Genomic DNA, 16,175 nt, shown 5'->3' on the forward strand with positions numbered 1-16,175 from the left:
TGTTTCACGGACCAGCCGAAGAGCGGCGTGAGCACCCTTCACCCTTCATCCTTCACACTCACACCCTTTGCCAGAGCGCCTCGGGACGCAGGAAGATGGGTCCTGGCGCTTCGTTGTCCTTCCACTTGAGGACCCGGCAGTCAGCACCCCTCCTCACGCCTCATCCCTTCTCCCCACCCCACCACACACTGACAGACCTCTTCAGGCACAGTGAGAGAACACACGCCCTGTCATGACTTCTTATATTTGCGATGTCCCAGAGGTGATGGAGTCGGAGGGCCCGGCAACTTACCTGGAGGGTTTGTTGGAGGATGAAGGAGCTACTTCCTTTGGTCAGCTGCCTCACACTCGTGGTTCATTTCCCTACCCCTGGTGTGCAAGTCCACAGCAAGGAGAAGATGTCTACCGCACTTTCTTATAATTGTCAAGCTGCCTTGGAGACAAAGTGCGATGTCTCACACGTCCCCAGCCACCCACACCTACCAACGACTAGGATACAGGACAACCTTTACCTTCTTTTCGTTATTTTTATCTTCGTTGCCGACACGTTATTTTTCTTCGTTGTTTTTGTCAAACTCTTTAATGACAAAAATAATAATAATAACTACTAAAAGGATTTATTTCTTTTTAACAATAACATTGACATGCGCGTATAAAATACAAGCAACAATACACTTGAATATCATTTATTTTCCGTGTTGTCCCAGTTGGCACTTGAAGCGTGTATAATGGCACCTGTCAACACTTACAAACAATTAATAACCCGCAACTTGTCAAGAAGACTGGACGGCTGTAAAATGCATTTCATTGGCTTATTCAACAAACACGTGACAAATAATAGCACCATGGTGTAGTAGCATGATATTCTGTCGGTACATCGTGACCTGGGTCAACGATTGACACCAAAACTTGTTGACACACCTGAAGGCCTCGGTCATATTAAAGTTGACAACAATGGTGTCCAATGTCTGCTGTTGATCTTGTTCTTGTGTCATGTTTACATAACAACAGATGCAGTAAAACCGAAAACTTTGCTGATAAAGTAACCGGAAGGTGATCTCCCTTCTGTGTAACGTACAAATAATACTGGAACATTTGTTTAAAGGGCGGTAATTCTGCATTCAAATATAGATATAAGTCAGAGTATTTAAGTATAGAAATAGTCATGCGGTATAATATCTGAGTAGCTTCGTATGAGCACTCCATACTGTTTGTGAGAAAAAGTTTTTTTTTCCAATCAGTCTCAAGGATCAAGGTCTCCGCCATGAACCCCTGGCGGCGATCCCATCGCCCCCTTCTCCAACCCACACACACGCAATGGCACGTTGCACCACGTTATCACGTAGAGGCTCAGTCATATCGTCTTGTGTTTCATCGCTGCCAGCGGTCCCTGCACCACCACCATGAGATCCAAGCAGACGACACGTCCGCCAATCAACGCAGCAGGCAAGGGGCGAACCTCACGCAGAGGTCAACAACAACAACAGCGAGCGTCGTCACGTGAGGTTTCCAGCGCCACCACCGCCACAACCACCACCACCTACATCATCAGAGAAAACATTTCTCTCCTCCCTACCCCTAACCCCCGATTCTTATAAAGAGTGGTTCACAACTGGAGTGTTAATTGAAGGCACGTTACGAAAAGTTCTGATAGCAGTCAGTGACGTAAATCACGTTGCTGTCACGTCCTGACGTCAGTCCGGTCAATGTTCGTGCATTTGCCAGGCGCCCTCCATGCGCCACACCGAGAAGGCGTAGGACAAGCGTTCGTGCGCCATGTACGAGCAGCTGCCCGGAAGCTTGAGGTCGAAGTCCTCGGAGCGCAGCACCTGGTACAGGAAGTCGATGTAGCGCGTGGCCAGCTTGAGGGTCTGGATCTTGCTGAGCTTGTCCGAGGGCAGGGTCGGGATGATCTTGCGCAGCTGCGAGAAGGCGTCGTTCAGCGACTCGGTCCGTTGGCGCTCGCGCACGTTGGCCTGCACGCGCTGCGACTGCAAGTCCTCCAGCGTCTGCGGCTTCCGTCTGGGCTTCTTGCTGCCACTTCCGCCGGAAGCGCCGTCCGACTTCAGACCTCGCTTGCGACTGGCGACGTAATCCTTGCCACTTCCGCTTCCGCCGCTCTCGCAGTCTACGCCGTCCTCGGAAGTACTGGCGGAGAGGTAACCCTGGAAACAAAGACCTCAAGCTATATATATACATGGATAACACATCGCTACACCTGAGACAGTAAGTCATTCTCCTACACACACATTCAACCATCTTAACAGAAATAAATAATAATAGTAAAAATAATAAAATACATACTAAAGCCAAGAGATGCAAGAAGACTTTCATTGCTGATATCTCAATCGCCAAAAGACATTTCCTTCTCTCTGTTGGTTTATCAGAGTCAGAGAGAGAGAGATGTGTGAGAGAGAGTGTGATGGAGTGTGTGTGGGAGTGAAAGAGAGTGTGTGGGAGTGTGTGTGTGAGGGTGTGTGTGTGTGGGTGTGAGTGAGAGAGGAGTGTGTGTGAGAGTGTGTCAGAGAAAGAATTTTCGTGAACGTGATCACACGATCGCTAGACATTCTTTGACAATGTTGGTCTTGTTTTTGTTCCTGAGCGTAGTAACAATGCCCCATCTGTCATCATTCTGTCATCAGTTTATCAAACAAGATTGACATGACCGCTTACTTCCTAACAGTCACCACCTCACTCAGGTTGTACTAATACTTATTCATACTAAAAAAGCCACAGGAAGATTCGAAACGATTAAGGTGAAATTTCTAAAACTAGGCATTCCCCAAATCTTCTGAAATGCACTTTGTCTCTACATCGATGTGAAACTATTCACAACCAAAACTTTGCTATAGAGCAGGGATGCCCAACCTACGGCCCGCGGGCCATATCCGGCCCGCAACGCGGTGCCATCCGGCACGCGTAACTTCTGCCCACAGTGCAGGAAATCGGCATGTTAGTAATTAAAGAAGACCTTAAAAAAAAAAAAAGGAAGAAGAAATTATTTCCCCCACGTAGGGCGTCTCTCAATCTTTTTTCGATGAACGAACATTTCGATTCAGTGCTCCGACTTGGTGTCTCTACGATGAGGCCGGACATTCAGAAGTTGGTTCGGGGAAAACAACTTCAAATATCCCACTATTAGTACATAATTAATGGTAAGTACAACTTGTTTCTAATAAAAATGGTATCTGCTCTATTTTTTTTTTTTTTCGTTTTTGTATTTTTGCGGTGAAGCGGCCCGTGACACGCATGTCGGAAATGGATATGGCCCGCAGGCCGAAAAAGGTTGGGCATCACTGCTATAGAGAATAAGAAACTGGATTTTTGTATGTCATCATTCCTTTTAATAATGTATTACTCAGCTGTTGTTTACGGCCCCTTCCTCAGTACCAGTGTGACAGACATCTGTCAAAACAATTTAAACAGTCCAGACAGCCTTCCCATGAAACATGGAGCACGCATATTTCCATTTCAGTTGAAAACTTTCCGATTCTTGTTCGTAGATATACATGAATACAAGAACCATACACATGTATACACGCGCTTGCACGCGTCAGAGTTCGGCAAACAAGAAGCCAGAGGCGAGAGAGACAACCCTTCCACGCCATCCAGGGGACAGCATCACGGTGTTCCGAGAGTTAGGATCGGTAATTATCGCTCGAAAAGAAAGAAAAAGAAATAAAATGAACGGGGATCATGTTTGATCTTCGATGCCCTCTAAATTTAATGGAGGGGGCAAGCGAGGCTCAGTTGCAGCGCCATGTTTAAATTACGCCCCCTTTTCGCCCTGCGCAGGTGCCGGTAATTAGATTGATCTCCCCTTCTAACAGGTGCCATAGCCTATTGCTGGAACCTTTGATACACACAGATAAGGGGAGGGACTCGTGGATGTGGTGTGATGGTAATTTTCAAAGAACGGACTTTTTACCAGAAAGACTGCTGGTCATCGTTAGTCTCTAATAAGTAATTTTGTAAATAAATGCAAGCAAAACTCAGTCTAAAACAAATCATACAAACAGATTCTCGACAGTGTGTGATTAATTAAACATGGGTAAGATTGCCGACTGACAGAAAAGAAGTTTGTGGAGAATATTTTATGCAGCAGCCATCTTCTGATCATTTTAAAAACAAACGAAAAGCGGACGGAGGGGCACGTGAGGAGAGAAGGTGTGTCAAAAGCTCGTTTCCCCAGTTCAGAGAAATAAAAGAAGAGATGAAGAAAAGAGCAGACAACATTCAATAGAGGGCTGAACAGTCATTCATCGCTTCCTACACAAGGGAGGGAACCGAGGAAGCTGGCAAGTGTTCGTATCGTATGGTGTCTCGAAGGCAATTGTCTAGAGACTGATGATGATGACGAAGACGACAATGATGATGATGATGATTGATGATGATGATGATGATGATGACGATTTGATTGACATGCATACAAACTACGTGCGCCATGAAGGCATGAGCTCACCTCACCACATGGAGACTGCTGCTCGTGATACAGGTGATGAGAAGACAGCCCCCTGAACTCTGATCCCTCGTCCCTCATCATGGCGTCTGGCTTGACCTGAGTGGTTGGCAGTGGTCTGTGACTGTGTCTCAGCAGGCTGTCGGTGTCCAGCTTACCCACCCCCTGCTGCTCAGGCACCATGACGATGTGCCGTCACGACGATGAGGTGGCGACGACAACTACACTGCAACACCCGCCAACAACACTGACTACTTGGTAGTTAACAGTCGAGGGCGTCCGTTCCTCGTAAACATCACACACGTAACACCAAAAAAATTTTATGTTAGACGAACAGTTTGAAAAAAATGTCTTTAGAACAGATAATTATATTTTGTGGGAATGATGTTGTACCACCTGGCAGGAAGAGATGTTTTTATCGAATATAAATTTTTCTCTTCCTTTTCTCTCTCTTACATTTCTATAAAGACTATTTCTCGCACGTGCACGTGTTTCTGTCTGTCCATGCATTGGTCTGTTTGTCTCACACTATACACAGTTTGTACATAGTAGCACCTACCTACTTGAGGTGGGAGTGGGAAACACAAAATGTTTTGTCATACTATGAGAAACGGATCATGAGTATGGCAGAAATTATATCTCCTACCAGAGTGGTAATCGAGTTTTTGTGTGTATGTGTGAAAAAGAGAGAACACGTGCTCGCGTGCATCCGTGCATGATTATATACGACAAACACTTTTTTTCTGAGTGCTGTATTTTTACTTTCAAAGCTTATTAAATCATTCTATTCTCCTAAAATGTGAGGTAATGTATGGCAAGGCATATCTAGTCCTCAACGAACAATGAAATAAATAAACCGAGAGTGCACCAAACAAATGAGTGTCTGCATTGTATGCACCCCTACATCGAGGCTATTTAATGACCCCTCCACCACTACCACTACTACTACCACCACCAACACCACCACAGACTCACATCGACATCTGTCTCACGACACAGGGCCGACAACAGTTCGTGCTCACAAGCCCCTGAAAGGCATAAAAAGACGAATACTCCATCCTTCTTCGCTCCTTTGGTGCTATCAGTAAATCTTGTTGATTAATCCTAATCTTCAGAACAAAAGAAGTTTCTCACCCCGACCCTCTGTTTGTTTGTTTTACTCGAGATATTAATCAGATCGGAGCACTAATAATAACTGTGTACAATGTCGATGATATTGTAGAATACATCATGTTATAACAGTACTTTATATATATACTTTATAACAGTACTTTGCGAAAGCTGTATTACACATACAAATAATCAGTCTTTAGAAATTAGCCGAGGGTTAAAGAGAAGGCAATGATGAAATGAAAATGACGAGAATCGATGTTAGACATGAGAATAACTTGTGAGACACTAGACAACATCAGCTCTCCCCCCAGAACCAAGCATCCCCCCCCCCCAGTGCTAATTTGCTATTAATTATCTCCCTGTGATAAGGACACCGCCTCGCCACAAGGATGTGCACGGTCTGTAAATCCTTGCATTCCCACAACCTGCGACACTTAACCACGGTCAGATCTCAGTGATATGACAATTGGAGGAGGGCAGACATTTCAAACGAGTGGAATGAAAGATAATCCAGACTGCGACCAAAAAAAAAAAGTGTGCCCCATTGGTCTCGAATTACCCGAGGTTGTATCCCACTTAACCGACAAAACGCTCCACCTCGTGAACTCAGTCGACACCCGAACTAACCGATTTCAATAATTTTTTTTTTTAATGTGAAGAAATCAAGATTGAAAGTACTAAAGATATAATCTTATAATAATCTAGTCTTTGAAAGCTGGGGCATCAGTAATGACAAGGTTGAGAAAGAATACTTACCGTTAAACGACTGGCAGGACGGTGTGAGAGATGTGACGGTCGGAATGAGAAGTCGCATTTCACTGACCCGCCTGGGAGGGAACCGCAATGCGCCGAGCTCTGCGACTGAGCCTTTGGTCTGATGGCTGCGATGCCGCGAGTGAGGTGGGTGGACGGCTGGGTGGATGCCGGTGGTGGTCGCGGGGTGGAGGGGGTAGCGCGTGTGACAGACTTTCTCCTTACAATCCGGGTCACACTTCTTCGTGGGCGCCGCGATCTGACAGCCTGCCAAGACTCGTGGACCGAGGCTGACGATACCGATGAGGAGGATGGAGAAACGCAACTCTCCTCCGACTTCGTTCAAGTCCGGGGAGTTACGGGCCTTTGCTTGGTGGCCGCGCCTGGCTGCACGCGCGTGATGTGAGCGATCTCCTCCCCATAATTACCCTCCCCCCTTAGTGGTCAGCGTGCACGTGCGATGTGGCAATGACCAGAGGCTGTACACTCGACGAGTAAAACTCTCCATCACCTGGGCCCCACCTCCGCAGTCCTCCCTCCCCGCTAATGGCAGCCAATCAAATGGCGATCCGCACGCGGCGCGTTGCCCTGGCATCAGCTGTCAATCAAGCATCTATCGCAGGGGAGGGCGAGGCTGCTTCTCTTTGTAAAGGTGGAGGAGAGGTCTGGAGGAAAGGGAAGCTGGAGTGGAAGCGACCACTGCTGGGAAAAGACATCCTCGTCTTCCACCTTCTCCCGCCTCTTTTCCTCCCTCATTCAGCCTCCCTGCACGTGAAAGCTGACGAATACGACAGAGGTACATAAATAAGACATTATTAGGAAGAAGGCGGCAGATGAAGAAAGGGAAATGAAAGGCTGAGAGGAGGGTCCGGGGTTGAGAACGGTGCACCCCTTACGATTAAGTTAGTCGTATGAGGAACTTGATTACACCCGGGGTACATTAAATACAAAGATTTTGATTACATGTTTGCTGATATCACAGTTGTTAGGCACCGCTACAATAAACAATAACAACCTCCCTCCTCATACAACTTACAGATAAAAAGAGAAAAAAAATTTTGGGAAAATTCGAAACCTAAGAAGACAATTAATCTATATCCGTAATTAGCATTTTTAATCAGTCTGGGTTTACACAGGTAATAAATCGGTGTAGCTTGAAGATATACTTCCTACATTTTTACATCCAAAATATAAATATTATGGTCGTGGGAAAAGTTAATTGGAGGTCAAGAAATAGCGGAACTGGAACAATTTTAATCTTAATATTTCTAGTTTATTGTCTGACACATACGTGTATTTGTTATTTTTAGAAGTGTCATTATTTTTGTTACAGAATATTATTCTTTGAGTGGCAGTTAGTGAATTATCAACTACCTGTCACCACTGTAGGTGTGTACCACTCTCACCACAGTTACTCACACCTGTGTGCAGTATGGAACGGGAGGTTTATTATCTATCAGTAGATAGAACTCACTAAATATTTCTTAATCAAATCACCAAGCAGTGGAGCAGGATACTGATGTATGCAAACCTCTCAGTACACATTCTACAGTTCCCCAGCGGTTGTCATAATTTCTCCGGAAACTATTATCAATATCTAACTAAACTGATTTCTAGAAGAATGACAAATGACAAATCTTTATTTACGAGGGTAACAGAGGAAACAAAGTTATTTTTTTTTACATCTAGACATTCATCTGAGGTAAAAAAAAAAACCTGAAACATTACTTAGCTGTAAAACAAATGCATAAAAGAGAAAAAAATTAGAATATTTACTAAAGATGAGGGTTGTTGTCTAATCTCACAGGGATTGTTGACTAGTGAATAAGTACTTAGGGTCGTGTACATTTTCATTGCTAGTAATGGTTGTTTATTGAATGGAAGGTCTCTGCAAGCAGTCAAAGCTTTTGAAAAGAAATTTTAAGAAAAGCTGTTGCTTGAAAAAAATAACGGGGTAGTACTCGGGACGAGAAAGCATCCATAGCTGCTGCTTCAGGTGACTAACATCATGTCTGTCAGTCAGTAGGTCTGATGCAGGTTCTAGTAATGGCAGTGAACCTCGTCTTTAAATAATCAGCCACGATTGTTGTGGTTCTCATTTGTGGCCATTCTGTAAAATCAAACATCATGATGTTTGTAAATGAGGATGAAAGATAATTTCTCATTTACTCGTTTGTAGACTAATAAACTGTCAAGCAACAGGAAGCTGTAACTATCAACTATCTCGCATCTTAATAACTGTGGGATTGCAATGTAACATCAATCATGTTTCACATCCTACTCTTTCTCGGCGATTGCAGGACAAAGTAATTTGCATATGAAAAATAAATTAACACAATTTCTGCTTCTTCTTTTGTAAGTTTCTTTGTGTTGTAGGTCTGCGAGCAGCTGGTTAGACTATAATCCCCTTCCAGCCTTTTCTGGACACTCAGTGTTCTCTGTGTGTATGTGTGATTATTCAATTTTAAGCATGTGTAGTACCATAATATACAGTCTAATTTTTTCATTAGATAAAACATTTACCTGGGGAAACTCCGTGGTCGTGAGATGCACGTGCGCTGTGTCTCTGAATATTGTTTGCAGTCTGTGTTCTGATGTTTTCAGTGGAACTTTTATAATTGTAATTTGTGTGAGTTCTAATTAACTTTCATATCTACATCGTGTCGTGCCTTATTTCCTAAAGATGTCTTTCAATCCTTTCCTGTTCTCCTTCTCTCTCTCTATATATATCTTCATCTCTTATCAATTGTTACTAATACATCGAAGATTTGGTGTCCCGAGTTCATGTCTTGTGTCGGCACCTTTTATGTTGAACCTGCTTGCAGGGTGGACTGCATCGCCGTGATTAACCTTATTTACTGGTGAATCACTTATTCTCTTTCGTTACCTTTCTCATTGTAAAACAAAATTTTTCTCAGCCATTCTCAGTTCCTCCATCTTCATCCCCTCCAACCTTCCTACCGTCATCTTTCTTCTTTCTCTTTCTGAATTATACATCCGACTTGTAACCCTAGAAACTGTGAAAAAGAAATGAATATATTACATGTCAAACTCAAGTTACAGAGCCTAGTTGTAAAGATTAAACTACCACCACCAGATTATCTGTCTCCTGTAACGTGTCAAGAGTCCCGTCATGCATCTGGGCGGCCTCACTCGCCAACAGACCTCCGCGCCAAAGGTTTCTGTTTGCCTCACAGGCCACGACCCCTGACCTTCTGCCCCTGCGCAACTTCATCATTTTCTTCGCAACCGCTTTTCGCCGTCGACCTCCGTGTTCTTGTGAAACCGAGTCTCACGAGCAAACAGTTTATTTATCTGAAATAATATTTATTTTGAGTTTTTTACTCGACTTTTCGTATTTAAATATCTAACATCATTAAAATGACTTAATGTCGGGAAAACTGAAAAGAAATATGAACTGATCTTTCTTATCTCCTAGCTTACCAAAGATTTTGTAAGAAGATTATTTTTTTTATTGCTAAGTAAAGTCTGTCCCAGCAAAGCCGTCTTCCTCCCCGATCCAGAAAAAGTTCTTGAACTCCTGTGCTCCGAGACGAAATGCGAACCAAGACGAAGGGCCTCACTCCACACTGATGTTTTACCACTGCGCTAGTCGTCTTGTTGTTGTTTGCTTGTTTTTCCTGCTGGTTGGCTGACTGGCTGTACGTCTTAGTCATGAACCTAAGCCAGTTAGTAATTTGTACAGTCTGTTACACTCAGGCCCGAATGCCAGCGAAGGGAGAACAATGCAAAGGTTGTTGAATATACTTGTGGTAAAGAGTCTGCTGATGGCAGCTGTCCGCACAGCTGTCTGGCAGCACATTAACTCTCGCACCACGTGTCTCGCACGCCTGTTGAGCTAGTTACAGCCCAGCCTCACACTCACACCATGACAAATGCCCCCGGGGTAACAGGGAGAAGTTACCCTGGCGGTCCGGTAGAGAAAACACTCGGATTATTTTAGTGAGGATCGTGAAGTCCTCGGTTCACATCCCGTTTCGGGGCTTACTTGATTGTCTCTCAACGGAGGGTTTCCTCGCCTAACTTCATCCCTATTTACTCTATGCTGCGAAATATATACTTCGAAGGTAGAACTTTCCAGTAACCCACGTAGGAATGAAATCAGAACTGGGTGTAGAACTAGTTGTATTGCCAAGAAAATGCATTTCTACAACCAGTGTTTCGCAAAAGTTAAAGCTCTCTTACGATCTTGGGTGTCGATGGGATGATCATCTTCCTAGGTGGTCTTGCTATTGTTATTATTATCGTAATTTTCTCTTCAAGTGAAGACATTTTTAAAAGTATTAAGCGAAGCCGCTGATGACACAGCTGAAATATTTTCTTCTTGACACGCATGTGCAATGAAATGTTTTGCTGGTCAAATGATCTCTTTCCCCTTCTCCTCCCCATCCCTCGTTAATATTTACTACGAGAAAAAAAAGAACACCCTAACATTTTTAAGTTACGGGTGGGTATGAAGTGTTGTATTTATTTACAAAGGATGCAATTCCTGTTATCAACGTGTAAAGATCACTCTTCGTCATGTTCACATGGTGTTGAACCTAATGGCGACAGTTTCTGAACTGAATTCTGGTTCCTACAATGAATTTGAGACAGAACTTTTTTACCCCTTCAGTAGGCCCATTGTTTCCCTTCATATCATTTTTCTGGAATGGTTTTGTTTCTGATGTCCCTAATGTCCCTGGTGTTACTCTGTGTCACTGTGGGGGGCAACTTTACTACTCACGTGACCTGGCAGCCATTTTGCTCAACAGACAATCCCTCCCGAACAAACCTTGTGAACATATCAGCGAAACAAACTGAACATTTGGTTTTCCTTTCAGTCAAACACGAGAATATTCGCATCTGATAATTAACACCCTCATTTTGTTGTTCTGCATGGTCGCTCGTTGACTTGGCCTCCATGTGGCAGGACATTTGTTCCAACATTCCACCGGCAAAGAGGACAAAGCTACAACTCAACTGTTTAGTCTCCATGTTTTTTTCCTCCACTGTGTCGCTGAGACGGAGAAACACAATCCTCAGCTGATCCCGCCGATGAGAGTGAATGTTGATCATGATAGCCGCGAGAAGTCCTCCGAGGTTAATAGTTCGCCCGCCAGAAAAAAAATTGTTTCTTGAGCCTTTTGACCTTTTCTGAAAGCAGAGAAAGGCGATAAAAGGAAGATTTAATTACACAGTTTGGTGGCGACCTGGCAGAGCAGGCGAACCCAATGGAATTACATTTATGACCTGTGGAGCCTATCTCGCCTCGCCGATCTGAAGAACATATTTTGCATGGCGAAATTTCCCCGCCTGATCCTATCACTCGCACTCGCTCGATCATTTATGTTGCCAAAGGACATGACACAGCTGACTAGAATGCCTTTGCGGGTAATAAACACCCAGCATAAAAGAAAATAATGTTTAATGTGTTTATATATACAAGATACTGGCCGAGACACAATGCGGTGTTCACACGATATGTAGACAGGACATGCGATACACACGCGGAACACTGGAGACACAACATTGTACCCGAGAACAAATATACACAATACAATACATTATACACAGAGCACACTGTGCACAACATATAGACTGTACATATACACAATGCATAGACTGTAGACAAGATTGCAAGACACCCGGAGTTCAGTCTGACACTTGAGTGCAGATGCCTTGTGCAACCGTTTCTCATTTCTCCTGTCGTCGCTGTTTGTTATCTCTGTTCATTAATATTTGAACACCTTCACATTCCAACTAGCTTGGACAAGACAGTCTGTAAGTTTGTTCATGCACACGGTGTCAAAGGTCAGGTGTGTAAGCATGAACCATACATCCACAGCTGCACACCACTCACCATTCGTCACAGAGATCTTTTCACGGAAGACGTGGAGCGGATCATCCTGAACAAAGTAACTTTTTGTCACAGGTAAGATAGCAAAAATCTTTGCTACCTGACACTTCTTTTGATTAAAAGACCGATACAGTATTTAGATGAATTCAGTCAGCCGTCCATTGACCTGCACCTGTCGTGGGTGGAGCACCGGACAGACGCGTCACGTGACAAGGTCTTGAGCGATGGTGAGCAGGTTTTGAACAGGACGACCATCCAGTCCTTGGTGTTCTTCACTCAGTTTTCTCTGGCCACGGCAGGTCGACTACCCTCCAATTTCTGAACACCGCATACATCATCGAATGCAGTGAGAAGCAACATCTCTCACATTGGACTCTATTGTGGTAGTCTCCTTCTACAAAAACAAACAAACAAAACAACAGCAAAAAGTCGTGTCGCAGTTTTTTCTCAATTCTGGGAATGTCACCAGAGAGAGAGAGAGAATAAAAGAACAAAGACACTTTGGTGCGATCACCCATCCGCACACACACACACAGAACGAAGGGAGAGGCAGGCAAAGATACATAAATACAAAGAGAGAGAGAAGAGACAGAGAAGGGTACAGGCCGACAGTAATATACATACACAAGCACATGCACAGACAAAGAGAGGGCGGACGCAGAGCGATGAGTTTGCACCGAGGGTTCGCTTCCTCTCCAGTAAAAACAGAGCCAACGACCGCCTCTGCAGCGGCAGCATCTCACTGTTCTCGCCTAATCGCCACATCAGTCATCTCACAGAATGTTTGTGGAATTTACCCACAGCCACAAATATTTATCCCTAGTCCTCCTTCTCGACGCTTCCCTAGAAGCAAATACAAGAAGGGTACCCGGACCAAAACATCAAAGCCGACAGAAAAGTCAAAGTTGACCGCTCGTGCAAATGTTTTCATCGTCGCCTTTGTTTCACTGAGCAAAACGTCGCGCAGCCTCCGAGACAACTTCCGGTTTTTGTCTCCTGAGATGAATGAGGACAGAATGGAGAAGGACACAGACAAGATGGTGGCTGTCCCTTGGCCTTTCTGGAGAAAGTCCTGACGGAGACTACTTCCTTCAGAAGAAACTTTACAGTGGCTATTCTTTGGTGATCTATAAAAACAACAGACAATGCTGGCTACTTTGTTTAATCGTAGAAATACACAAATTCTGAGAGTTTTTTGAGAAAGATGGTAGATGTGTTGACAGTAGTAGAAAGAAACAAGTTCCGCCAACGACATCGTGGACGAAGACGCCAAAGAGGACGACCTCAAAGGCAATAGTAAGGCCAACACTTGGGACAACACCCTAAGCTTGAACGCTGGGAAAGATAACTGCACACAAATCATAAAACTTCTTCAAAAAAGGGTTATGAAGGTCTTTTTTCAGGTTCTGCGAAATGGCCTTTATGAGAAACCACGCTCCCGTTTCCCCTGTGATCAGAAAACGAAAGATGAGAAATCCATCTCACCTTACTGACCTCTGCTATTATCTGCAGGTGAAAATCAGGTTCGTTCGCAGGCAACAACGAAACGATGACCTGACACTTATGGAAAAGACAAGATAGATAATCTGGGAACCTGTAGGGTGATCATGGAGAGAAAACCCACAGGCACCTGTCATACAGAGACATACTGAGTTGTAGCTAATATTGAGTTGTTTTATCAGTAAATACTCAGTTGTGTAGTGGTGGTAGTCATATAATTTATTTCCCAGTGTTGAGGCGAGTTCGATGAACTGACAGGTAACCATAAAAACAATTAATGTGATCTCGGACTGACAGCCAGCGAAGCTCGGGGAGAAGGGGTGTAGTATGGTCGGGTTTTGATTACGGAGGATAATACGAGCAGAATGATTCTGAATCCTTTAAAACTTGTCCAGTAGAGTATTACAGACATCCACGTGTAGTTCCGCTAATCCCACATGTCAACACCAATGTAGACATGAGTATTTCGATAGAGAAGACCAATAGAATAAGTCAGGGTGTGGCTGTTCGTGCGAAGCTCACAGAACATGTGATTGTAGACAACAGACTACATTGATGTGAATTAGATATCATCGATCATAACGCCGACATTCCTGACGATGTGGACAAGATAGATGTCTACTCCAGAGGCAGAGGATGGCACAAATTTAGTATATTTTCGAATGATCTCAGTTTTGTCTTCACTTATGTTCAGTTTGTCGGTAGACTTAATGGTTTATACCAGTGGTTCTCAAAGTGTGGTCCGCGGACCACTAATGGTCCGCAGGCATAGGTCAGGTGGTCCGCGGCTGACAGTCGTCATATGTCAGCAAAGTGATGTTTAAAGTGATGCATTCCTCGCATTAACATTTTAATTACAAAGAACGAGGTATATGTAGTTTTATGTCAACTTATTACTATACTACTGTCACAGAAGAACATTTAGTTTTGAATTAAAATGAAACAAATGCGACAATTTATATTTGAAATTCATAGTACAGACTAATGTTTAGGCCTTGGTGGTCCGCCATATTTTTTACTTAGGCCTTGGTGGTCCGCCATAGCTTTTACTTAAGTAAAGTGGTCCGCGGCCCGAAAAACTTTGAGAACCACTGGTTTATACAGCGGCTGTTGTGTGTTGCTGTTGTTGTTGTAGTGGTGGTGGTGTCCTGCTGGCGCTGAGTGAATAACACAGAGAGAGGAAATTATACAGAATCAAGACTAGTATAATGTCAGTGTATTTAATTCTACATATACCATGTTACGAAGGTTTGTCGTCGTGACAGGTGCGCTATCACGTGACAGGGACCACCAACCGCGAGGTAGACTAACATACTCGGGTAGAGTTTGCCAGCCTGCACGCGAGTGTTGCCGTGACGGAACTCGAGCCACGCCAGTCGTCTGCCGCGTCTACGACTTTCTTTCTTTCTCCTTCTCTCGTCTTCCCATTCATTCACCCTTCCGCTCTGCCTCCTTGCTCTTTCCTCTTCTCCTCCCCCTCCCGGTCTGTCTCCACCCCCCTGCGCTGCCTCATTGTGTTGCCCGCCTGCACAATGCACCGCCGCCGCCCTTTGCACCGACGTGGCTCACGCGCCGCGCGTGCTGTGACCCGTGAGTGGCACGAGGGAGAACGAGGCGATGACTGGGGAGTCGATGTGGCCCTTGGAAACTCTGTGTGAATGTGTATGAGCGCGTGCACCAACACACACACACGCACGTGATTGTAAAGACTGTCCTGAACAGGACAAAGTCCCAAGTGCCCGACAGTCTCACTGTGGGAATATATTCCCGAACAATGGACCCTATAATCAGCAACAGAAAAAGGAGTTTATATTAGATGAAAGTTTCATTACCACTAGTTATGAGATTAGGAAAAAAAAACCCCAAATGTTTATTTTATTATTTGTTAGGGATTTTAGGGGTAGGTCCGTGCACATTGGACTTTCTGTGTGTGGAATGGGATGAATGGACTGAGAACAGGATTAGTGTGTGGTGAATGGGACAAGTGTTTTTTTTTTAAGATGATAATGATCACGAACATCAGATTTGTTGGCACGTATCAGCTACACAAGTCTTTCATAATTCACATCTTACCGACATTTCTAGCAAGCCGCCATTAAAAGCAAGGGAGAGCAGCGGTACTTTGCTGGTATTTTTCGGAGCTACCAACAGGAATCGTTGGTTATTGCACTCAGCGGCTTGTCCGGCCTTTAAGTGGTTTCCAGGCCCAACAAAAATACACCCAGGCACCTTCTAGACACTGCTCACCAAAGGTCAGTGTGGACAACCAGTTGCTGCATCCGTTCAGTTCTCTCCCGCTACAACACAAGGGACAAAACTCAAACCAAAGTTGAATTCCGTGACTGGAGGAATAAAATCCGTGATCAGAGAAAAGAGAAGAGTGTTGTCCGTCACTGTTGCTCGGTTGACAAAACTCAAAAAATTGTCTCCCTTTAATAAAACTTAGAGCGTTGAATAATCATTTACCAGCGAATAAATATAAGCAAACAG

The 16,175-nt window shown here is 44.3% G+C and overlaps 1 protein-coding gene across 2 annotated transcripts; it reads right to left on the bottom strand.

The window, feature by feature from the left end:
* Positions 1-598: 598 nt before the first annotated feature.
* LOC112565168 (twist-related protein 1-like) lies at positions 599-7,140 on the bottom strand. Of its 2 annotated transcripts, none has more exons than XM_025240495.1 (3): positions 6,329-7,140; positions 4,463-4,680; positions 599-2,165 (listed from the first exon to the last, which is right to left on the bottom strand). In XM_025240495.1, exons 2-3 carry the CDS (start codon positions 4,640-4,642, stop codon positions 1,704-1,706), a joined length of 642 nt encoding a protein of 213 aa, XP_025096280.1. In that variant the 5' UTR covers positions 4,643-4,680; positions 6,329-7,140; the 3' UTR covers positions 599-1,703. The 2 variants fall into 2 exon arrangements, with proteins under 2 accessions (XP_025096280.1, XP_025096279.1); XM_025240494.1 differs by having other exon boundaries at positions 4,463-4,685; positions 6,329-7,132.
* Between the last annotated feature and the right edge of the window lie 9,035 nt (positions 7,141-16,175).

The sequence above is a fragment of the Pomacea canaliculata genome, linkage group LG5 (genome assembly GCF_003073045.1).
Source record: "Pomacea canaliculata isolate SZHN2017 linkage group LG5, ASM307304v1, whole genome shotgun sequence".
Taxonomy (NCBI): domain Eukaryota; kingdom Metazoa; phylum Mollusca; class Gastropoda; order Architaenioglossa; family Ampullariidae; genus Pomacea; species Pomacea canaliculata.

What these genes read in the sequence shown, in the direction of transcription:
- LOC112565168 (XM_025240495.1), bottom strand. Translation starts at nt 4,642, where the DNA reads ATGGTGCCTGAGCAGCAGGGGGTGGGTAAGCTGGACACCGACAGCCTG. An exon ending in AGCAGTCTCCATGTGGTGAG is followed by an intron (nt 2,166 to 4,462) that starts GTGAGCTCATGC and finishes CTTTGTTTCCAG; the next exon opens with GGTTACCTCTCCGCCAGTAC.